Consider the following 23,156-nt stretch of genomic DNA (forward strand, 5'->3'; position numbering starts at 1 on the left):
CCACCCTGCCTCTATGGCATGCAATTTCCCCAATACTCTCTCTTTTATTTGGGGCATTAATTTTACTTGAATTTTCCCACCATGATTCACACCTACCTGCCAGGGGCAGATAGTAGATAATATATTTTCCATAGCTCATTTCGAATACCAGAGAGCTCACGCGGGTACAATTGTAAATGTAAATTTCTAGATTGTAAATGGTTGGGTTCCAGAGAAATCTCTATATGGCACTAATCCGTTTTGGGATTCATTTGGGAGCCTCTGGGCCAGGGCTGTTGGTGTGCCAAGATGGTGTCCCGAGGCAAATTGTGGGCGTGACGGCCAGTATTCTGGTCAGGTAGTGACCCAGGGAGGGATAGCCGGGGTCCTCTGCTACCATGTGGCCTGGAGATTTAGTCCTGGAACCCACATACCTGGGCCTTGCTTTGAAAGCTCTGAAAGCTCTTGGTCACCAGAATTCCATCTGGAGTAGGTGGGGAGACTGCACCTGCTCCCTGTGGAGTGTCCCGGTGATATTGGCTCTGTATGGGGCCCAGAGAGATCTCCGGCACTGCGGTATCATCTGGGACTTGCTGCTGTGTCTCTGGGCAGGGCTCTGGGTGTGCTAAAATGGTGCCCGGATGCTAATTGTGGACATGACAGCCAGTCTTCCGGGTGGGAGGGGGCCCGGGGAGGGACAGCCCGGGTCCTCTGCCACCATGCGACCTGGAGATGTAGTCCTGGAACCTGCATACCTGGGCCTTGCTTGTGGAAGCTCTTGGTCACCAGTATTCCATCTGGAGTAGGCAGGGAGACTGCACCTGCTCCACGTGGGGTGTCCCGGTGATATTGGCTTGGTATGGGGTCCAGAGAGATCTCCGGCACTGTGGTGTCTTCCGGAACTTGCTGCTGTATCTCTGGGCCAGGGCTGTTGGTGTGCTAAGATCCACATTACAGAATTTTCAGCAGATTATATCTTGGTGAGGTCCTTCCTGAGACAGTGGAGTCAGGCTTGGGATATGGCGGCAACTTTGGATTGTGGAAGCAAGTGGCTGCCGGGGACTCTGCTTGGGTGGGCACAAGCCGACCCGCCCTCTCTAATTTACTCTGGACTGTTCAGCCATGTATGGGTCTGAGCTTAACTGCGGCTCTTTGATCTCTTTCGAGATTTATTTAGGGGTCTCTGAGGCAAGGTCAGTAGTAGAGCTTACAGGGTAGTGCTGGAATTGGTTCATGGGGATGACTGCCAGTTCTTCCATGTGTATTGGGAAGTTGGGGAGGTAGCCCTTCCCAACTCTGAGTGAGCTTGTATAGCTGAGCTGGGGGTGGTTTGTGGGTGTGACTCCCACATACCTAACTTTTGGCCATTTAATTTCTTGGTAAACTTGTTCCCAAGTTGTTGGGGTCTGGCTGAAGGCACAGCGGCAATTAGAGGCTATTAGGAAGCCTGAAGGCAACATCAGGCTGCTGATGCACTCACCCTGCAGGTACAGGTTGACCTGTTGGTGGCACCATACCCCCAGTTTTGTTACCTTTCTGATTTGCTGAATGCTGTGGGCTTCCCTGCCCCCCCCATCTATATTTATTTATTGTTTTTTGGGGGGGTCATATCTGGCAATGTTCATGGTTTATTCCTTGATCTGCACTTAGGAATTGCTCCTGGTGGTGCTCTGGGAACCATATGGGATGCTGGAGATTGGGGTTGGCCACACGCATGGCAAACTCTTTAACCAATATACTGCATAGCCAGCCCTTCCCTTCTAGTCTTTAGATTGATGGAGACACTTCCCATTCACTGAGCTTCTGTCACATGACCGTGTCCATGCAAGGCAGGGCCAGCAGGGTAGCAATGCAGATAGACCCTGAAGGAGTGCTTAGCTTTATCTATCTACATTCAGGGTTTTTTTTTTTTTTCTTTTTGGGTCTCACCCGGTGATGAACAGGGGTTACTCCTGGCTCATGCACTAGGAATTACTCCTGGTGGTGCTTAGGAGACCATATGGGATGCTGGGAATTGAACCCGGGTTGGCCACATGCAAGGCAAATGCCCTACCTGCTATGCTATCACTCCAGCCCCTGCATTCAGGTTTTAGTAAGTAAAATTTTATCATCTTAACACTATGCTGTTTACTCAGAGTGAAGCTTTGAACATCTTTGTTCACTGAGCAAACCAATGTGTGGAGCCTACGACAGCCCCAGGTGGGGATTTAATGAATCAAACAAACAAGGTTTTTTTTTTTTCCATGGAGCTGAAGTTAAAAGAATGATAATCTGGAATATTTTAGACTGAAAATGCTGTGGGGAAAATTAAAGTAGGAGGGGAATCGAGGACTGAAATCTGAATACAACTGAAGGAAGCCTGGCATCAAGCCAGGAGGATAACTAGGATAACTAGGAGGAAAATATTCCAGAGGGAGAGACCATCAAGGAAAATATTCCAGAGGGAGAGACCATCAAGTGCTCCAGTGTGGTGGGAGCGTGTCTAGGGGGTGTTGATTTGTGATATGGCCATTACTGGGTTTTGTTTTCAATTGCTTTTAGGCTATTTTGTTGTTGTTGTTGTTGTTTTGGGGGTCACTTCCAGTAGTGTTCAGGAACTGCTCCTGGGATGGTGCTAGGGGGTGGTTCCTGGAGGTGCTGGGACTATGCAATGCTGGGGCTCGAACTTGGGGCTCCTGCATGCAAAGCTTACACGCCAGCCCTGGGAGCCATCTCCCCAACTGCCAGAGTGATGTTTTAAAGAGAAAGCTCTTTTATTTTTTTATTTAATTTAATTTTATTTTTGCTTTTTGGGTCACACCTGGCGATGCACAGGGGTTCCTCCTGGCTCTGCACTCAGGAGTAACTCCTGGCGGTGCTCAGGGGACCATGTGGGATGCTGGGAATTGAACCTGGGTCGGCCGCGTGCAAGGCAAACGCCCTACCCGCTGTGCTATCTCTCCAGCCCCGAAAGCTCTTTTATTTTTATTTATTTAGTTTTTGAGGAGCATTTTTTACATTATGGACAGCAGTGTGGCTGAGTGTTGGAGGAGGATTCTAGAAAGAGTTCCTGGTTAGAGAAAAGAGAGTTGGTCTGGGCAGGCTGACAGGGCTGGAGGGATTGCAGCGGGGGAGGCGGTCAGAGCAAGCAGGCTCCCTTTGTAGAGACTGAAGCCTCCTTTGCGTTAGCTCTTCCTTTGTATATTTAGTCAGGTGAGTGTGTGGTACAGTGGGAGAGAGATGGTTATTTCCCTTCTGGGATGCTGTGGTCCCCTGGACGTACTCGCAAGTAAGCAGAGCCAGGATTTACCACCTTATCACTTTCCTGTAGGTTGCTGGGCCTCTGTTCTGGGTAGAGAAGCACCCCTCCTTTCCCGCCTCCTGGGTCTAGGGGTAAAGTACAGTCCCGAGCCCTCGGACCAGAGCCCTCACTTCTGGAAATCCAGGCCTTGGGCCCTGGTCTTCTAGCCTCAGAGGCTGGTCTCCAAGAGCAGAGTTATGGGGTATCAGGGCAGAGAAAGATCTGGAAGTCAGTGGGGACATTAAGCGTCTTTGCAGTTTGCGAGTGCTTCTGTATGCCAGGCACTTTACTGAGCGTTTTTTGTACCTGCGCTCACTTTATTTCCGCAAACCCCCACGAGGCAGACACGAGGTCATCTTACTGCAGTTCTGACAGCAGCCCTGTGAGGAAGCATCTAATGGCAGGCAACAGCCGGAGATGGAACTGCTTCTCCGGAACTGTTTCTCGGGAAGTGGCCGCTTCTGGGGTTGATGGGATCTGCCTCGATTGCGTCTGGCTTTTCTAGGTGCTCAGGGATAGGGGTGGTGGATGCTGTGGGCTAAACCACAAGGTCTGGCCCCCTCCTGGTCAGAGGATGGGTGCAGCCTTGGGTGAATTGTCTGAGGTGGCTCTGCTTTTCCTGGAAGGCCAAGGCTGCCCTCTTCTGGTCAGCAATGGTGGTGACACATTTAACAGACACTGAGGGCCTGCGGGACCTGGTACCCTGCACAGGGGCATGGCAGGGTCTCTGGCTGGTGGAGAAGGGCAAAAAGCCAACGGTCTCCTGCCTTGTTCATTCCTGCCGGTTTGTGGACAGCTTTGCAGGGCAGTTGAGGAGGTTGAAGAATGCTGGTCTAGGGCACAGGTTATACTTGTGTGGGGCTCAGGCTCACGGAAGCACTTCCCATAGGTCTGTACTGACTCCTGCCCCCGGCCAGTCCCCTCCTGACATCCCCCTAGACACCACATCACACCTTCCCACCCCCAGACAATTCCTTGTTCCCTCTTTGTGGCCAAAACAAGTGGCACCTGGTGAGCTGGCACCTGGTGAGCTGCTCTTAGTCACCTTTCCCTTGTCACAAACACCTTAGGTCATTGCTTTGTAACCCCTCACTCTTACTCTTCCATGGAATCTCTTCTTATCAATGTTCTGATCATCTCCAGGATCCAGGGAACATGCTTTATTTAAACACTTTAAATAAAATATTTGAACACCTTAAATAAAAAAGCGATTTATTTAGAAAAATAAGTGGGACATCAACTAATTTTATTTTGTGTGTGTTGTTTTTGGGCCACACCCAGCAATGCTCAGGGATTACTCCTGGCTCTGTGCTCAGGGGTCACTCCTGGCGGTGCTCATGGGACCATAAGCAGCTCCAGGTCCAAACCTGGGTCAGCTGTGTGCAAGAGAGTGCCTTCACCTCTGTGCTATCTTTCTGGCCCCCTTTTTCTTGGGGGTAGGGGGTGATGTGGTGGCATAAGCCTTTATTTTTTATTTTTTTACTTTTTGTGTAAAAAAAGTAAACCCCTGGCGATGCACAGGGGTTACTCCTGGCTCTGCACTCAGGAATTACTCCTGGCGGTGCTCAGGGGACCATATGGGATGCTGGGAATCGAACCCGGGTGGGCCTCATGCAAGGCAAATGCCCTACCTGCTGTGCTATGGCTCCAGCCCTGGCATAAGCCTTTATATTTCCAGAGATAACCAGCTTGGACATATAGTATTAAAAAAATGCTTACAAATAGGATTTTGTGGGAAAATACAGGCTATTTTGTGATCTTGTAGCAATGTGTAAACGACACTCATGATCAGTAGTGGACCCCAGTTACTTTAAACTTAGCAGGTTTTGGGGATATGTTCTTGCTGATGCATGCGAGACACTCTTTGGTCATCTATATTGGTAATCTATTTGGTCATCTATTTGGTCATTGTCCTCTCAGCATTCAATACAGTAACTTTTACTTTCTACTCAGATCTATACTCAACACTTTAAAAGCAATTGTATCTTGCCTGCATGGCAAAGCTTGGCAAGCTACCCGTGACATATTCGATATGTCAAACACAGTAACAAGTGAGATGTTACTGGGACCGCTCGAGCAAATTGATGAACAACGGGAGGACAGTGACAGTGACTACGCCCGTTAGTACTCAGAATTCCCAGTAAAGTTCAGGAGACCAGGCAATGTTGGGATCAAGCCCAGGCCTCTGACCTGCAAAGCAAGTGCTCAGCCCTTTGGGACATCTCTTGGGGCCTCTGAGCAAACTTTGAAGGAACTGGAGACAATTGGAGCCCATAGTCTTCTAGAACTTCTGCTGGCACCAATTCATACCCATTGAATGGCACCCCTGTGAGTGACAGTGCTTTTCAAAGACAGTCCCAGTGCTCCCAGTCTTCAGATTCAGATGTGAGCAGGAAGTGGGCTGCTGCTCTGCCCCTGGTCGGGCCCCTGTGGTCCTGAGACAACACCCGCTTTCATACCAGTTGGCCTGGTGGAGGGCTGGGGTTTGTGTGTGCAGGTATTGGCTAGACTCTCCTAGTGCTGCAGTTCTTCCCAGGCAGCACTGTGGGGACCACATCCGGCTGTTCTCAGAGCACCTCTGGATTCCACCTCAGGCTTCCTTGAAAACTCGCCCTCCAGGAGTTCCGGCTGCGCACACAGATCTGCCCAGACCCGTCCGACTGGCTGCTGACCGGCTCCAGAAAGCTGCTGGGAAGCCAGTGTGTTGGGTCATGCTGGGGCCATCCCCTCCGTGGTGAAGGACCCTGCCTAGCTCTGGAAGGCTTCCCCAGTGACTAATGTCCATGCAAATCAGACCCGTCAGGTCCCTTCCTGAAACCTGTGCTATTTCCTGTTGCCCCAGGGCAGCAATGTAAATCCCCTGGATTTCCCAGTTGACTCTGTTTCCCTGGCCCTGGCCTCATTGTCTCTCCCGGATCCTTGACCAAGCCCAACACCTGTTTCCCTCAGAGCCTCCGTTCAGCTCACTCCTCTGCGGGAAACGTTCTTCCATTCCGTCATGACCTGGCCGAGGCCTCAGCTTAAACTCAGACCCTCCTTATCTCCTTTCCTTCCCACTCCTCTGTCTGCCTCTTCCATCTTCAGTCTTCCCGATCCCCCCTCTAGCCTGAAAGCTCTGTGGCTTTATCCCCACTGGTCTTAGGCCAGCCCAGGGCCAGGCGGTTTGCTTAAGCTCAGGAAATGTTTCTCAGCTCAGAATCTTCTCCTTAACAGCGCCAGCTGAGACACTTAAGTCATGTTTCACCTTTTCTAGGCAAAGCCAAACAAAGCCCTTTTCTCTATGTCCCACTTTACCTTCCTTTTATTGTTCCTGCAATGGCTGGGGTTGCCCTTTGGCCCTATGCTTACCCGAGGGCTGGGTCAGGGGTGCAGGTTGCATACTCAGGAACTCACCAGGGCCCTCACACTGACTGTGGCACTCCCAGGGTTTGGTAGCAGCTAAGCGGTGTGACTTTGGATAAGTGACATAAGCTCTGGTTCCTGTCTCATATTGGGGTCAGTGAGAATGGACGTAAAATGGAGACTAGGGCCCTGAGACCTGAGTTTGCCCCCCATCAGGACTGGTCTCTGAGCACAGAATCAGGAATAAATAAACCCTGAACGCTGCCGGATGTGCCCACCCCTTCCCCCACAAAAAGGAAGGCGGAGTAGGATGTAGGAGGAGTCTGTCATAAGGTGCCCAGCTCCTGTGATTGGACTAATTAATCCATGATGTCGTAGTGTGACTATTCCAACCCACAACCAAGTGTCAGGCCCTGTGGTCAGGACCTCCATGAGCTCAGAGTGCCTTCTTGTCTATTTGAATCTGGGCCACACCTGGTAGCTCAAAATCTGCACTCAGGAATTACTCCTGGTATTGCTTGGGACCTTAAGGGATGCCGGATCGAGTCAGAGTGCCTTTATGTGCATTTGAAAGTGATCTGGCACCAAATGGCCCCCAGAACTTAGGGTGGGGTGGGGTGGGGGAAAGCTCTGATGGGCTCATTGGGGTGACTCTGGAGACCCCTGAGCACCCTGAGATTCTGGGGCGGCTTTGTGACTCCAAGCTGCACTTCATCCTTGGGCCCTCACATTGAACCTGACTGGCTGAGAATTGCCAGGAGATGCTCTGAGTTCCCTGAGTCCTGTATGGGAGACCTCCCCATTCTGCCCCACAGAAAGAAAAGTTTCCTCTTCCACAAGATGTTTGCCATCACCAGTACCTGACTAGGCCTGGAACTTCCCAGACCAAGCTCTGGGTGCCCTTTGGTGCCCTGCCCTCTGTGCAGACGCCTCCACTGCTGCAGGATGGCCTGCCTGCCCACGCTGGGTTTGGGGATCTCTAAAAGTGAATACCGCGGCTGGAGCGATGGCACAGTGGGTAGGGCGTTTGCCTTGCGCACAGACGACCTGGGTTCAATTCCCAGCATCCTATATGGTCCCCCGAGCACCGCCAGGGGTAATTCTGAGTGCAGAGCCAAGAGTAGCCACTGAGCATCACTGGATGTGACCCAAAAAGCAAAAAAAAAAAAAGTGAATCCTGGGGCATGGAGCCATGGGACAGTGACCAGGGCACTTGTCTTACTGGCTGTTTCAATCCCCAACACCCTGTTTGGTCCCTTGAGCACTGCCAGGACTAAGCCCTGAGCTTAGATGGGACCCCAAAAACCAAAGTGAAAGTGAATCCCACTTAAAATTAAACTTCGTGGTTTACCAAGTTGTTCCTAATAGAGTTGTTTCAGACATTCAGTATTCCAACACCAATCCCACCACCAGTGTCCCCATTTTCTCAACTCTCCCCCCGCCCCCAAGCCTTGCCCCCTTAGCAAGAACACAATAATTTCTTTTATATTGCCTGTTACAACTAAATGGCTAATGGAATTATCAAAAATACTCCAGTAAAACAAAATTTGTGAAAACTGTTCAACTCACCATGGGGTCCTTAAGTCCTTGTCCGAGGGTTTACTGAGCTGGTTTGTTGCTTGTTGAGCCTCCCTTGTTACTGTTTTTGTTACTTGAGTTAGTTGGTTTCTGTGCTATTTTCCCATCTTATTTGGTGTGTGCCTACCAGGATGTCAATCTTGCGGAATTTGGAGGGTCTCCAGGATCTGTAGAACTGGGTTGGTGAATGGGTTGACACGGCAGCAGCTGTGGGGTATGGGCGTGGTTGCTGGGGCTCTCAGAAGTTACGAGAAGACTCCAGAGTTCTCAGCCTTAAAACTGCTGTACCTGGAAGGGTTTCCGTTTGTTCTCCACAGAGATTAATTGTGAGCTAGAGAAGCTGGGCCCTTGGCCTGGTGGCATTGTGGGGATGTGGGTGCCGCTGCCTTAGCTTCGGCAGGGCGTGGGCTCGGCCTGCCCCTCTCCTGAGGGTGCCCCGGAGTTTGCAGCCAGAAGACCCGAGCTTCCGTGAGTTCTTAGCGGCTTGGCATGCATCTCCTTGGAGGTTTTGTCATGACTCAGTGGAGCAGGACCGGTGGGTGAGCCCACATGGTGACGCCTGTGAATCCCACTTCTATTTTGTTGTTTTCTTGAGGCCGCAGTTGAAGGTACTCAGGAGCACTCCCAGCTCAGTGCTCAAGGGTTACTTTGGTGGTGCCAGGCTGGCAATTCAGGCTTTGACAAGCAGAACCTGTCCTCTGGCCCCCCTGTGGCCCCTGCCCAGACCCTGGGTCCCCCTCCTCACAGCTGCGATGTCACTCCTGTCTTGTGCGGCTCTGCCCTGGAAGGGCTGCTGGGCCCCGGGGCCTCCTCACCACCACCCTCGGACCCCACAGGCAGAGATGGAGTTGGTCCAGCGTCTGGGCATCCCCGCCAGTAAGATCATCTACGCCAACCCCTGTAAGCAAATCGCACAGATCAAGTACGCTGCGAAGCACGGGGTCCAGCTGCTGAGCTTCGACAACACCCTGGAGCTGGCAAAGGTGGTGAAGAGCCACCCCGGTGCCAAGTAAGGCGAGGAGCCCGCCTATGTGAGGCTTCACGCGTGCGCACATGTTTGTGTGTGGGGGGGGAGGGGGTGTAGGGGAGTGTGTGTGTGGAGTGTGTGTGAGGTGTGTGTGTGTGTAGGTGTGTATGTGCGGTGTGTGTGGGGGATGTGTGGGGATGTGTTTCAATGTGTGTGTGCAGTGTGTATGTATGGGTATGTGTGTGGAGTGTGAGTGAGGGTGAATGTGTGTAGGGTATGTGTGTGTGTGTTAGGTGTGTGTGTGTATAGGTGTGTGGGATGTGCGGGTGTGTGTGTGGGGTGTGCGTGTGTTAGGTGTGTGGATATGGGTGTGTGTGTAGGTGTGTGGGTGTGGGTGGGGTGTGTGGGGGGAGTGTGGGTGTCTGTCGGGTGTGTGGGGGGTATGTGGAGGTGTAAGGTGTGTGTGGTGTGTATGTGGGTGTGTGGGGAGCGTGTTTGGGGTGTGTGGGGGTGTGTTTAGGGGGTGTGGGGTGTGTGCGTTAGGTGTCTGGGTATGGGTGTATATGTTAGGTGTGTGGGTGTGGGTGTGTGGGGTGTGTGTGTGGGGGGGTTATCAGGGCCACAGGGCAGGAAGTCCAGCTGGAGCAGCAGGCCCTACCTCACACCCAGCCACAGGGGCAGGAGGGTGCGGTGGACCCGTGGGGTCCTGAGCCTGGACAAAGGGAGCGGGTCCAGCCCATCATCCCTGTTGGGTCCCGGGGAGAGGTGTCTGGCGTGGGGAGTGGCTGGTTCAGGCGTACGGCGGGTCAGTGTGGGCGCGGGTGTGGGGCATCCCAGTACCCGGAGCTAGAGGCTAAACAGGTTTATGGCCTGGCTGGAACGGCAAGGGACGCACAGGGCTTGGGAAAGGGCCAGGGCCCTCAAGCTGTGGCTTTCATAGGTCACGGTGGGGGTGTGGATGTCCAGGGAGGAACCTGGGGGTGACGGGGAGGCCAGCTGGGGGCCATTCTGGCTTACCCAAAACCTCTTTCAATTCATCTGGATTATTGGGGTGCTTATGTTTAAGGTCTGCGTCCCCTCCTAGGAGAAAAGCTGGAAACTAGTTGGGGTGCAGGCTAACTGGGAGGAACGGGGGCTGTGGAATGACAAGGTGTGCAGGGGAGATGTGGGGGGGACCAAGGCAGGAGCCCCAGGCTGGGCAGCTCGGAGCCACCAAAGAGCATGACTGAGACCTGTGGTGGGTGGGGGCGGCGGGAGGTCACCCGCAGGGGCGCCCCGCTTGTCTCCCCAGGTTGGTTCTGAGTATCGCCACCACCGACTCCCACTCCCTGAGCCGCCTGAGCCTCAAGTTTGGTGCGTCCCTGAAATCCTGCAGGCACCTGCTTGAGAACGCCAAGAAGAACCACGCAGAGGTGGTGGGGGTGAGGTGAGTGCCAGGAAGCCCAGCTCTGGAGCACAACCACACTCTCAGGAGGGCCTGTGCCAGGCATGCAGCTGGAGAGGCTCCTCAGGAAGGAAGGTCTGGGGTGCCCAGATAGTCCCGTCCTCAGGGCTTCCAGGAGGACCCGGCTCTCCCACCGGAGGGCAGAGGTGGACAGCCCCACCCTTGCCCTGCCTCTTCTCCTGCAGGGCCAGGGCTGAAGGAATCTTGTGACAGAGGTTTCATCTGTTTTGGATTTAGGATGTGTTAGGCACGGTGCTAAATGCGTGACGTACAGAATCTTCCAGCCTGTGGGATCTCATGCCCGCTGTGTTGATCAGGAAACTTGAGCCCGGGCAGGCTGTAGTGTTGGGAATGCCGTGCCCAGAGGCGGATGGCCGGAGCACGCTGTTCCACAGGGCTCCAGCGTCTGGCCTCCCGTTCACTCCTGACTCAGGGCATCACTGAAGTGGGCACAGTGTCCTGTGGACCTGCTCAGGGTCTCTCTCCAGGGAGGTGCCCCAGGACCCTTCCCGTGAGACAAGGCTCTTCCTCCTTCCCCAGTTTCCACGTTGGAAGTGACTGCCCCGACCCCCAGGCCTACGCCCAGTCCATCGCAGATGCCCGGCTCGTGTTCGAAATGGCCACTGAGCTGGGCCACAGGATGCACATCCTGGACCTCGGTGGTGGCTTCCCTGGAGTGGAGGGGCCCAAAGTGAGATTCGAAGAGGTAACCTGCACCTGTGGGTGTCACACGGGGCTGGGTGGGGGCTGGGGGGCATAGCGGTCATCAGCCTGCAGTGCTGTGGGCTCAGCCTGTGCCCTACCTGGATTTTTCTTTTTCTTTTTTTTGAGGCCTGGCAAGCTCCCCGTGACGTATTCAATATGCCAAACACAGTAACAACAAAATCTCCAATGGAGACGTTACTGGGCCCGCTTGAGCAAAATCGACCAACAACGGGAGGGCCTTTACCTTTACCTTTACCTTTTTAAATATTGAACAAATACAGTTGTTTCGGGCATTCCATGTTCTAGCACCAATCTCACAACCAGTATGGCCTACCCCAACCATTGTCCCATTTCCCACTTCCCGCCCCCAAACCAACCCTCTTAGTCACAAAATCATTTATATTGCTTGATATAACCACATGGTAAGTGGAATTATTTAAAAAAAATAGTTCGGGACTGGAGCGATAGCACAGTGGGTAGGGAGTTTGCCTTGCACATGGCCAACCTGGGTTTGATTCCCAGCATCCCACATGGTCCCCTGAGCACTGCCAGGAGTAGTTCCTGAGTTCAGAGCCAGGAGTAACCCCTGTGCATTGCCAGGTGTGACCCAAAAAGTAATAAATAAATTAAATAAAAAATAAATTAAAAAAATAGTTCAGTAAAAGAAAAGTAAAGTAAAAGTAAAGGCCCACCCGTTGATCGTCGATTTGCTCGAGCGGGCCCAGTAACGTCTCCATTGGAGACTTTGTTGTTACTGTGTTTGGCATATCGAATACTCTCGGTAGCTTGCCGGGCTCTCCGAGAGGGGTGGAAAGTTGTGGAAATTGTTATATCTCACGATGGGGTTGTTAGTCATTGTCTGAGGCTTTACTGAGCTGTTTGTTGTTCATTGAGCAACAATGACCTTCTGTGTTACTGTTTTTGCTCACTGAGCTCAGTGGGCTTCTGTGCTACTTTCCATCTATTTTGCTGGGCCCCGACTGGGCTGTCAGTATTCTGGGATTTGGAGGCATCTATGCGGCCACTTACTGGCTTTTCTTCACTTCTTCCAGTCCTGTGTTTGCTTCAGTGGCCCACAAAGGTCATAGCTCTGCAGCAGAGTGGGATGCAGTCTGGCTCTTGCCTGCCTCCCACCCGGGGCCATTTTGAGGTTTAACCGGCATATATCTGCATAAGTCACAAGTCTCGCTGAGGGGGTGGGCTAATGAGAATTCATGGGAGGGCAAGGGAAGGAAAACCAGCCTCCTGTCCTCGCCCTTCTGACTTTCCCAGCTATGAGCTGAAAGTAAAAAAAGATAAAACCCTGTCCCATTACTATCCCCACTTTAACCACTAGGGGTCGCTTCTCCTTAGGACAAGCCTGGGATTGCCACATTCAGGAATGGACCTGAGAAATCCTGGAACTGAATGCCAAGAATTCTAATCTGCTGTGCTCCTACTGGGCTGTCAGTATTCTGGGGTCCCAGCTGACAGAAGTCCGCTGTCCGTCTAATGCTTGGGGGTTATTGATGTTGATGAAAGCATTGCAGGGTGCATTACTTAGGTGAAAATATTTACTCAAGACAAAAGCGGAGTTATGTCCCTTAGCAAGTTTCTCATAAAAATAGTATTTGTATAAAAAATAACTAAAATACTTTCTTCAAAATGTTAACATTGAGCAGGTAAGGTGTTTGCCTTGGAGGCACCTGACCTAGGTTTGATCCCTGGCACCCCATTTCATCCCCCGAGCCCCCTCAGGAGTGAACCCTGAGCAAAGCCAGATGTGTCCCCCAAACCAAAAACAAACTAACCTGAAAAATGAGACAAAAAATTAACATTGTTTAATTTAATCTGGGTGATAGAATTAAGAGTGGCTATAGGGGCTGGAGCAATAGCACAGCAGGTAGGGCGTTTGCCTGGCATGTGGCTAACCCAGGCTTGAGTCCCAGCATCCCATATGGTCCCCCTAGCACTGCCAGGAGTAATTCCTGAGTGCAAGAGCCAGGAGTAACCCCTGTGCATAGCCAGGTGTGACCCAAAAAGGGAAAATAAAAGAGTGGCTATAATCTTTTCTCTGTATTTTCTGTAAAAATAGACAGTACCAAGCATTTGGGGGCTTTGGAAAGGTGGAGTCATACAAGCCTGAGGGTGCGTCCAGCTCTGCCTTCCACTTGCTTTCTTGGCCTGCTGTTTGCAGCTACCAGCGGGGGCCTTAGCAGCTGCCAAGTTTCTTCTTCTGGAAATCAAAGATGTGGTCAAGAAATCGGTTTAGCATTGTCTTCAGCATGAAGCCTCATTTCAAGCATGATTGTCTCCCATCTCCCTGTCATCAGATTGCTTCTGTGATCAGCTCAGCCTTGGACCTGTACTTCCCGGAGGGCTGCGGTGTGGACATCCTTGCCAAGCTGGGGAGGTACTACGTGACCTCGGCCTTCACCTTGGCCATCAGCATCATGGCCGGGAAGGAAGTTCTTCTGGACCAACCTGGCCGGGAGGGTAGGTACCAGGTGGGCCATGGAACCCCATTCTTCTCCGAAGCTTAGGACAGAGAGTAGCTGAGCTGGGTCCCATTTTAGGGATTGGGCGGGTGGAGTCTGGTGAATGAGTTCTTGCTTTAGGGATTTATTTTTTAATGGGGTGGGGGCCCACACCTGGCAGAACTCAGGGGTTTCTCCAGGCTCTGCACTCAGGAATCACTCGTGGTGGTGCTGGGGGTGGATCATATGGGATGCTGGAATTGAACCTGGGTTGGCTGCATGCAAGGCAAATGCCCTACCTGCTATACTATTACTCTCACCCTGACTTTAGGGAAACTTAGTGTGGGTACTGATTCGGGTCCTAGGATGTCCCTTCTGAACCCTCCCGGTCATTCTACTGAGTGGAAGGGGTCAAAGAAAGATGCAAAGAGATAACGCTGGTGAGAGCAATGTACCAGGCTCTCTAGAGGCAGGGCTGGGTATGGAGAGGGCTGTGATGATCATATGACTTCACTGTGAGTGGATGCTGGTACTGTGCTTGGTGCTTAGCTCGCTAGTAATTAACCCCACTTTACAGTCGAGCCAACCAAGGCTCACAGAGGTTACCTGACTTCCGAGTACATGCTGAGCTGACTGGATGGCCGGCTTGGTCTGAGTCCAGCCGGGCCACGTTAGGTATCTGAGATTTAATCAAGACATGTTTGCATAAATCAAGTTCCCTCTCTCTGCTAGGTAGCATCTTTGTTTCCTGGGCATGCTCTTATTTGATCAAGGTTGTTATCAAGGCAACCTTAGGAAGAATCGACACTATACCATACAATCTCATCAAACAGACGAAGCTGAAAACCAAAGATGTGCAAGTGAATGTCTTAAATATCTAGTAAGCAGGAAAGCCCTGTTGGACCTCCTGCCTGTCTCCTCTCCACAGCCCAGACCGCTGGTCTTTCTCTTCTTGGAACATGATACAAAAAATTTATGGCAGAATGTAGACACGAGAGGCTGAGTCACAAGCTCAGGGTCACACAGCTCCAGGCCTGGGAGTCAAGTTTAAGCTGGCCTGCCTCAAAGCTTCTCGGCCCACGCTGCTAATATCAGCACAGGACCCAGCCTGGAGCTGGGCAAGGGGCAGCCAGCTGTGGCCGCCTGCCTGACCCTCCCCTCCCCCTCCCTCCCCGCAGAGGAAACCGGCTCCACCCCCAAGACCATGGTGTACTACCTCCCGGAGGGCGTGTATGGAAGCTTCAACTCAGTCCTGTTTGACAACACCTGCCCTAGCCCCATCCCGCAGAAGGTGAGCCCACAGGCACGGCCTGTTTCCGTTCTTTGAAGCAGATGGTTTCAGGAATCGGAGAGGAGAGAACGAGCCCCTGAAGCAAAGGAAGAGGGACCGGAGTGGTAGTACAGGGGGTAAGGCCCTTGCTTTGCATACGTATAACCCAGGTTTGATCCCGCAGTACCTCATGTGGTCCCCTGTGCCCCACCAGGAGTGATCCCTGAGCAGAGAGCCAGGAGTAAGTCCTGAGCATTGCCCGGTGTGGCCCCAAAATAAAGCAAAGGAAGAGAAATGATGCCCCTCCCCAAGTTGGGGTGTGGACAGCTCCTAAACTGAATGTGAGTGGCTGCATTTCAGTTGGGTTATGTGCACGCGTTCAAAAAAGATTTTTCATGGGCTGTGTGTGTATGTCTGTGTGTCTGTGGATGGGTATCTTAATTTTAAGGTTTTTGGCTTTGGGGTCATGCCCATTCATGCTGTCTCTGTGTTCAGGGATCACTCCTGGCAGTGCTCAGGGGACTATATGAGATGTTCAGGGTTGAACCCAGGTCAGGCATATGTTAAAGCAAGCACACCTGCTGTAATATCTCTCTAGACACATGTGTGTGTGTGTGTGTGTGTGTGTGTGTGTTTGTGTTTTAATCTGAGTTTTTGTTTTTTTGGGTCACATCCAGCTGTGCTTAGGGATTACTCCTGGTTCTGTACTCAGGGATCATTCCTGGCATGACTTGGGGGACCATATGGGACCCCAGGGATCAAACCTGGGTCAGGTATATGCAAGGCAAGCACCCTGCCTGCTGTAATATCTCTTTCGCCCCCAATCTTATTTTTAAAAAGACGAAACTGGTAGAAAAGGGGCCAGAGCAATAGCACAATGGAGAGGGCGTTTGCTTTGCACGCAGTCAACCTAGGTTCAGTCCCCAGCATCCCATATGGTCCCCTGAGCACCACCAGGAGTCATTCCTGAGTGCAGAGCCAGGAGTAACTCCTGAGCATCGCCGGGTGTGACCCAAAAAGCTAAAAAACAAAACAAACAACAAAAAAAAGCAAAAACAAAAACAAAAATCCAAACAAACCACAACTAGTAGAAAATGGATGACAAAGAAGGATAAAAATAACTACCTACATATTTCTTCCCAGTCTATTTGGAGGTGGGGTCTAACCCGGCAGTGCTCAGGGACTATCTCAGCTCTGTGCTGGGGAGATCAGATCTGGACCTCCCGCGTGTAAAGTGCGTGCTCGGCCCATTGATTTATCTCTCTGTGCCCTCTTTTTCAGTCTTTTAGAAAATGTGTTGGACTTACCTCTCATAAAATTGGGGATCACATTTTTTGTAATCCACTTTTATGGTCCTGTTAATTTGGGGTGTAGCTATTGCATGCTATTAACCAAGGTTTGATAACTTGCCTTTTGATTATCACATAGTATTTTTGTTTGCTTTGGGGATACCCTGGTTGTTCTCAGGGCTTACTCCTGGCTCTGAGCTCAGGGATCACTCTTGATGAGGCTTAGGGGGTGAGGGGTGCCAGGGATTGAGCCCCAATCAGTCATGTGCAAGGCAGGTACCTTACTGGCTGTAATATTTCTCTGACTCCTTACACAGTATTTTAGCTGATCTAACAATAGTGGTTAGCTATCTAGTTTTCTGTTTTTAGGCATTTGGGGTAGGGGAGTGACAACATGGTGATGCACAGGGGTTATTCCCAGCAGTGCTCAGATGCTGCGGATCTAACCTGGGTTGGTCACATGCGAGGCAAGCACCCCACCTGCTATATTATCTCTTCAGCCCTAATTTTAAGCATTTTGAGGATATCTGGATGTACATCTCTGGTCACTGCTCTGAATAAAGTCCTAAAAGTAAAATATTTTATTTATTTTAGTTTGGGGGACACACTAATCCGTGCTCAGGGATTATTCCTGGATCTGTGCTCAGGGGTTGCCCTGGGGCTCCAGGGGTTCCAGGGATCAAACCTGGGTAGGCTGCACACAAGGCAAGTGCCCTACCTACAGTACTATCTCTCTGGTCCCTCCTAGACGTACAAAAAATTCATCTTCAAGGGTTGTTCTAAGTTAGCAAGGGGGAAAAAATGGATAAAACAGGGTTGGAGAGATAGTACTTAGGTAAGGCCCTTGCAATGCACATGGCTGACCTAGGTTCAATCCCTGGCACCCCATATGGTCCCTTGAGCTCTGCCAAGAGAGATCCCTAAGTGCAAAGCCAGGAACAAGTTGGATGTGACCGAAAAACAAAAACACAAAACATACTTTCCAGTCTCTAAAATTTCAGCCCAGTTTGAATTTTGAAAGGGGTGAAAACATCGGACTCCTCAAAATGTTTCCATATGCTTTTGTTGGGGGGAGGATCAGACTTGTGTGCAGAGAAGGTCGGGTGGTACTGGGGACCAAACCTGTGCTCTCTCCTTGCACTTCATTTTATTAGTTTATTTTTTTATTGTAGTAAGAACACTTGATATGAGACGCCCTTGTTCACAGATTCTAAATTGTGCAGTACAGTATTACTATATCCACACACTGTTCAACAGCAGACCTCTAGAAAACACTCTAACCTTGCACAAATTTTAACCTGCTTTTTGGAAACTCCCCATCCCTCCCCCACTCCCCCCGCCCCAGGCTTGGCCTGTCCTTTACTTCTATGACTTTGACGGTATCAGATAACCCATATATGGGGAGCTTGCAGTTACATAATGTATTGGAATTCCCCCACCTTGTTGTAAGTGGCAGAATTTCTCTTGTAAGGCTGAATAATATCTCATTTTATGATATGCTCTGCTAAGATTTAAAAAAAATGTACTGGGGCCACTCCTGTGGTGCCTGGGGACTGAGCTGCACCTGAGGGTGCTGCCCTCAGTCAGCCAGTCCCGGCATCATCTGACCTTCCCTTAGCTTCTGCTTCCTCTCCTGCCACTTCCGTCTCACCTGGCATTTCTTCCACACTTGCCCCTGACTGCTGCCTGCCTGAGGCTTCTTCAAACCTGTGTGGGCAGATACTTCCCACCATGCTCTTCTAGACCAAGGATTTTAGTGACTGATAGACTCTTGTCAGTCCAAATTTATGTCTATTGTGGACCAGACCCCTGAGCTCTATATTTGTGCTTCCAAATACCCACCTGACTTTTTTTGGGGGGGGGGGGGGGAGGTGGTGGGAATCACACCTGGAAATGATCAGGACTTACTCCTCGCTCTGTGCTCAGGAATCACTCCTGGCGGGCTCTGGGGACTGTAGGGGTGCCAGGGATCGAACCCAGGTCTGCTACATCCAAACCAAATGCCTAACCTGCTGTACCCCTTCTGGCTCTGCCCCTTCTCCCACTTGATATTTTTACTGTTTCAGTTTAATCTCAGCCACGCTGCCCACTAGTCAACTGCTGCAACTGAAAAGACCTGCCATTGTTCAAATTCTTCATTTCTTTATCTTCCCACCTGCAAGTTCTGCCAGCAAAATTCTTGACTCTAATTCCTATGCATGTATATAGTTTTGTTTGTTTTTGGTGTTCAGGGGCTATTCCTGGCTCAGTACTTGGAGGATGATCACGGCAGGGCTTGGAGGATTGAATCCTGACCTCATGCATGCAAAGTATGCTCCAGCGTTTTGAGCTATTTCTCTAGCACCACGGTCTGTCTTTAACCCATCTGATTCCTTTTCGGTCACTAACACAAGCTACCATCACTTCTTCCTGGGCTGCTGCAGAAGCCACACTTAGCCTCCCCTGCCTAACACCCTCCAGTCTTTCCTTCGACTACAAAGTGAGCTTTATGTTTTGTTTGGGGGCCACATTCAGTGGACTCAGGAACTACTCCCAGTGTGGTGCTTGGGCTTCACTACTGGCAGTTCTCTGGGGACCCTACGGTGCCAGAAATCAAACCCAAGGCCTCACATATGCAAGGCAAGTGCTCGTGCTCTACCACTGACTCAACGTCCCTGGCTCCTACAAGTGACTTAAAATCCCAAAGAGCCTGTCCTCTGTGTGCCAGACCCTCTGTTCCTACAGCAGCCCCAGCCTGTGGGCACTGTGGGCCAGACTCCAATGACACCTGCAGTGGCTCCCTGCATCCTGCCCCCTGCACTGACACTTGCACCCCGGCCTCCTTTCTGCTCCTGGAACACACAGCCCGACCTTGCGGTCCCCCGTCTCAGCTCAGAAATCACTGTTCCAGGGAGCCCTTTCCAACTCACTCTCTCCAAAGTGCACTCAGGGGTCACACTTGACAGGAACAGGGGACTAAATGGGGTGCTGGGCATCAAACCTGGGTCAGACGCGTGCAAGTCAAGCATCCTACCCACAGTATAATGGCTTTGGTCCCTAAATTTTTTTTCTTTTTTGGGTCACACCCAGAGATGCATAGGGGCTACTCCTGGCTCATGCACTCAGGAATTACTCCTGGTGGTGCTCGGGGGACCATATGGGATGCTGGGAATCAAACCCGGGTTGGCTGCGTGCAAGGCAAATGCCCTACCCGCTATGCTATCACTCCAGTCCCTAATTTTTTTTTATGGTGAAAAAAATTGTATTTAGGATTAGCCAGCTGGACTGTTTACATGATCCCAGTTTTGTGGCAACATAATCAGGAGCCATGCCCTTTTCTCTCCATCAGGCCTAATCAGGGTGTTGACCTTGACTACATCAATGTCCTAGAGCTTCTTCACAGTCTGTTTAATTTGGTGCTTGTTGGCCTTGACATCCACAATGAACACAGTGTGTTGTTATCTTCTATCTTCATGGCTGACTCAGTAGTCAGAGGAAACTTGATAATTATAATGGTCATTATAATGGTCAATATAATGGTTAAAACACATTTTAATGGTCAAGCTTGTTTCTCCTGGGGGCGCTCTTCCAAGGGGATTTGGGTTGCCTTCTCAGCCGCAGAGTTTTGGGTCTTCTGGAAGGTGGGCGACGTGCAAATCTTTTTCTTTTTCTGGCTGTGGACGCCTTTCAGCACTGCTTTCTTGGCCTTCAAAACTTTGGCTTTGGCTTCAACTTTGGGAGGGGCAGGGGCTTCCTTCTTGGCTTTCGGCACCATCGTCATAAAAAATGTTGTTTTCTTTGGGAGGGGGGCATCCCCAGCAGGGTTCAGGGCTTATTCCTGGCTCTCCACTCAGACATCACTCCTGGCAGGGCTTGGGGGATTGAACCCAGGTCTGCCTACCAGCTGTACCATCTCTCTGTAGGCTGAAACTTTTTTAAATGGGAAAAACAAGTAAAAAAATTTAGTGTCCTTATAAATCTGTGGTTGGGTATTTGGACCTTGCTTTTGTTATTCTTTTTTCTATGGGTGTTCCCTCTATCCAGCCCAGGGTCTCAGGCCTCAAGGAACAATAATGCAGGGACTTAGAGCACCTGCCTTGCAAGCGTGTGGTCACAAGTGCAACGCCCTCCTGTTGCCCATGCTTCACGGTGCAGAATCCTGGCAGCTCTGTCACTTGCCTTCCTTGGTACTGAAAGTCGTTTTTGATTGTATTGCAGCCAGGTGTGTGTCAGCACCACAAAAGGGGTGTGACCCCTGGTGAGCACCAGAAAGTGTGATATCTGGTAAGCATCTGTGAGCATCACAGTGACGACCCATCCCCCGCCCCCAGCACACAGCCTTAACCAGTGGGCCTCAGCCAAGAGTGTTAAGTGTTAAGAGCATGTGTGTGAGCACAAATGAAGGAGTGTGCACTGTGGCCCAATGTGTAACATGGGGAAGGCTTTGCATACAGCTGACCCGAGTTTGATCCACAGCATCTCTTATGGTCCCGTATGAGTCTGCCAGGAGTGATACTTGAGCACAGAGCCAGGTGTAAGCCCTAAGCACCACCAGGTAGGGCCCAACCACCACCCCTCACCAGCAAAAAACAAACCTCAAAATAGCAAACATTTTTTGTTTGTTTTGTTTTCATTTTGTTTTCGTCGGGCTGGAGCGATAGCACAGCGGTAGGGCGTTTGCCTTACAAGCGGCCAACATGGTCGACCCAAGTTCGATTCCTCCACCCCTCTTGGAGAGCCCGGCAAGCCACCGAGAGTATCTCGCCTGCAGGGCAGAGCCTGGCAAGCTCCCCGTGACATATTCGATATGCCAAACACAGTAACAACAAGTCTCATGATGGAGATGTTACTGGGCCTGCTTGAGCAAATCGATGAACAACGGGAGGACCGTGACCGTGATCCACACTTGGTGGTGCTCAGGGCTTACTATTGGCTCTGTTCTCAATGATCACTTCTGGTGGGCTTGGGAAACCATATAGGTTGTCAGGAGTTGAACCTGGGTAAGCTGCATGCAAAACAAGCATCCTACCTGCTGTACTAATACTTCGGCCCCAGGAAAGGGTACTTCTGTATTATTTTTTGGGGAAAGTTTTTAAAATGATCTTTTCTGTGATGTTTTATTTATACCACTCATAAGATGTGGGAGAACTGTAACTTGCCACTCAAGGGTGCCTTTTCTTTTTACAGGATGTGTTGAAACCTATTTTCTTAGGGACCCTCATGGATACGTTTATACAGCATTTCTCTCCTAAATCTTTAAAAGTTAGCTTAATGTTCTTTAATGGTTGGAGCTAAGGGAAATAACTGAAGCCATTGAGATTGATCTCATTGAGGAAAGCTGGCAAATAGGAACATGATGTTGTGTGCACAAGGATGGACTTCCTCCTCCCATCCTAGTCTGTGAGCTGTGGGAGCAGGAGTGAGTGGGGGCTGGGGCTTTGGTTCTGTGTGTTCAAGGCACCCCACCCAAGACCGGAGCCTAGTATACAGTAGGTGCTCATTCAGTGCCTGCAGCATGAGCTCAGGGATATAGGCTAGTGCCTACTGTGTTTTGTTCTGTTTTGGAGTCACATCTGACAGTGCTCAGAGCTTATTCTTTTTTTTTTTTCCAGTTTATTTATTTATTTTTTTGCTTTTTGGGTTACACCCAGCAATGCTCAGGTTATTCCTGGCTCTGCACTCAGGAATTACTCCTGGCAGTGCTTGGGGGATCATATGGGATGCCAGGGATCGAACCCAGGTCAGCCATGTACAAGGCCTACCGCTATGCTATTGCTCCGGCCCCTCAGAGCTTATTCTTGACTCTGTGATCAGGAATCACTCCTTGAAGTGCTCAGGGGAATCATAGGTGGTACAGGGGACTGAGCTCGGAGCAACCTCATGCAAGGCAAATGCCTCGCCCACTGTTCTCTCTCTCCAGCCCCTAATTCCTGCTTTTGATTCTAAGAGTCTATATCTGGTTTTCTTTGTTAACAAATTGCTTTCAGGGGGCAGTTTTTGTTGAGATTCAGAAAACAGTTGGGAGTCTCTGCAAGGCTAGGGTGGAGGGGAAGCAGGGAGTTCTCTTGGGGAGCCCGGGACAGCTGCAGTAAGTGGCGGCCAGGGGGTTCGGCAGATGGCGGGGCACAGGGCCTCTCACGGGGGGTTTCAAACCAGCTCTGTCGGTCATGACTTTTCTCCTCAGACCCCAACAGGATCCTTCCCAGGTGACAAATCTCACTGATATCTTGGTGGTGCCCAAGGGATGTATGACAGAGGTCCTTTCTGAAGCTGGAAGTCATTTAAGGCAAAGCGTCAAGTTCTGTGTCATGGGTGGTGGTGGCCTTGGGCAAGCCCTGTGACCTGGAGAGTCTGAGCCTGAGTGATTCTATCGGGGCCCCTGTGGCAAGGGCCAGCTCTCCCTTTGCTTGTGTTGGAGCCCCGACTTTTTTTTTTTTTTAAGGCTGGGGATGGGCTTCAGGGCCGTGTTCCCAGCCCCTAGCAGGCCCGACCTCAACACAGACTGAGCCAAGGACGTGGGGATAGGCCTCCCTACCCCTAGCGCTTAGACCCCAGTTACTGGACCTGGCTCAAAATGAGGGTGTCAGGGAGGCCGTCGTAGGATCCAGAGAAGTGGGTGGGAGGAAGGGAGAGGCATGGAGGTGGGAAGACCCTCACCCAGGGTCTGGGAAGTGTCGGCAAGGCCAGTGCAGACCCCGGCAGAGGGGGATGGCAACAGGAGCAGGAACACTCACTGCCTGGGCCCTGGTATGTGCCAGACGTAATTCTCTGCCTACACCCATTTTTTCTTTCTATGCCCCTGGGGGCCCTACAGCCAGGATCCCTGCTTTCCAAGGGAGTATACTGGGCACAAAGAGATGAAGGATG

At 51.0% G+C, this 23,156-nt stretch overlaps 1 protein-coding gene across 2 annotated transcripts in view; it reads left to right on the top strand.

Annotated features, from left to right (window-relative positions):
• AZIN2 (antizyme inhibitor 2) overlaps positions 1–23,156 on the top strand; it is a 31,372-nt gene that overhangs the window by 4,393 nt on the left and 3,823 nt on the right. For both annotated transcript variants that reach the window (XM_056123444.1, XM_056123445.1), the window contains exons 4-8: positions 9,016–9,188; positions 10,438–10,572; positions 11,131–11,296; positions 13,608–13,770; positions 14,930–15,042. In XM_056123444.1, coding sequence (XP_055979419.1) covers positions 9,016–9,188; positions 10,438–10,572; positions 11,131–11,296; positions 13,608–13,770; positions 14,930–15,042 — 750 coding nt within the window. The remainder of the gene's footprint in view (positions 1–9,015; positions 9,189–10,437; positions 10,573–11,130; positions 11,297–13,607; positions 13,771–14,929; positions 15,043–23,156) is intronic.

This window comes from Sorex fumeus, unplaced genomic scaffold, assembly GCF_029834395.1.
Source record: "Sorex fumeus unplaced genomic scaffold, SorFum_2.1 ptg000047l, whole genome shotgun sequence".
NCBI classification, from domain to species: domain Eukaryota; kingdom Metazoa; phylum Chordata; class Mammalia; order Eulipotyphla; family Soricidae; genus Sorex; species Sorex fumeus.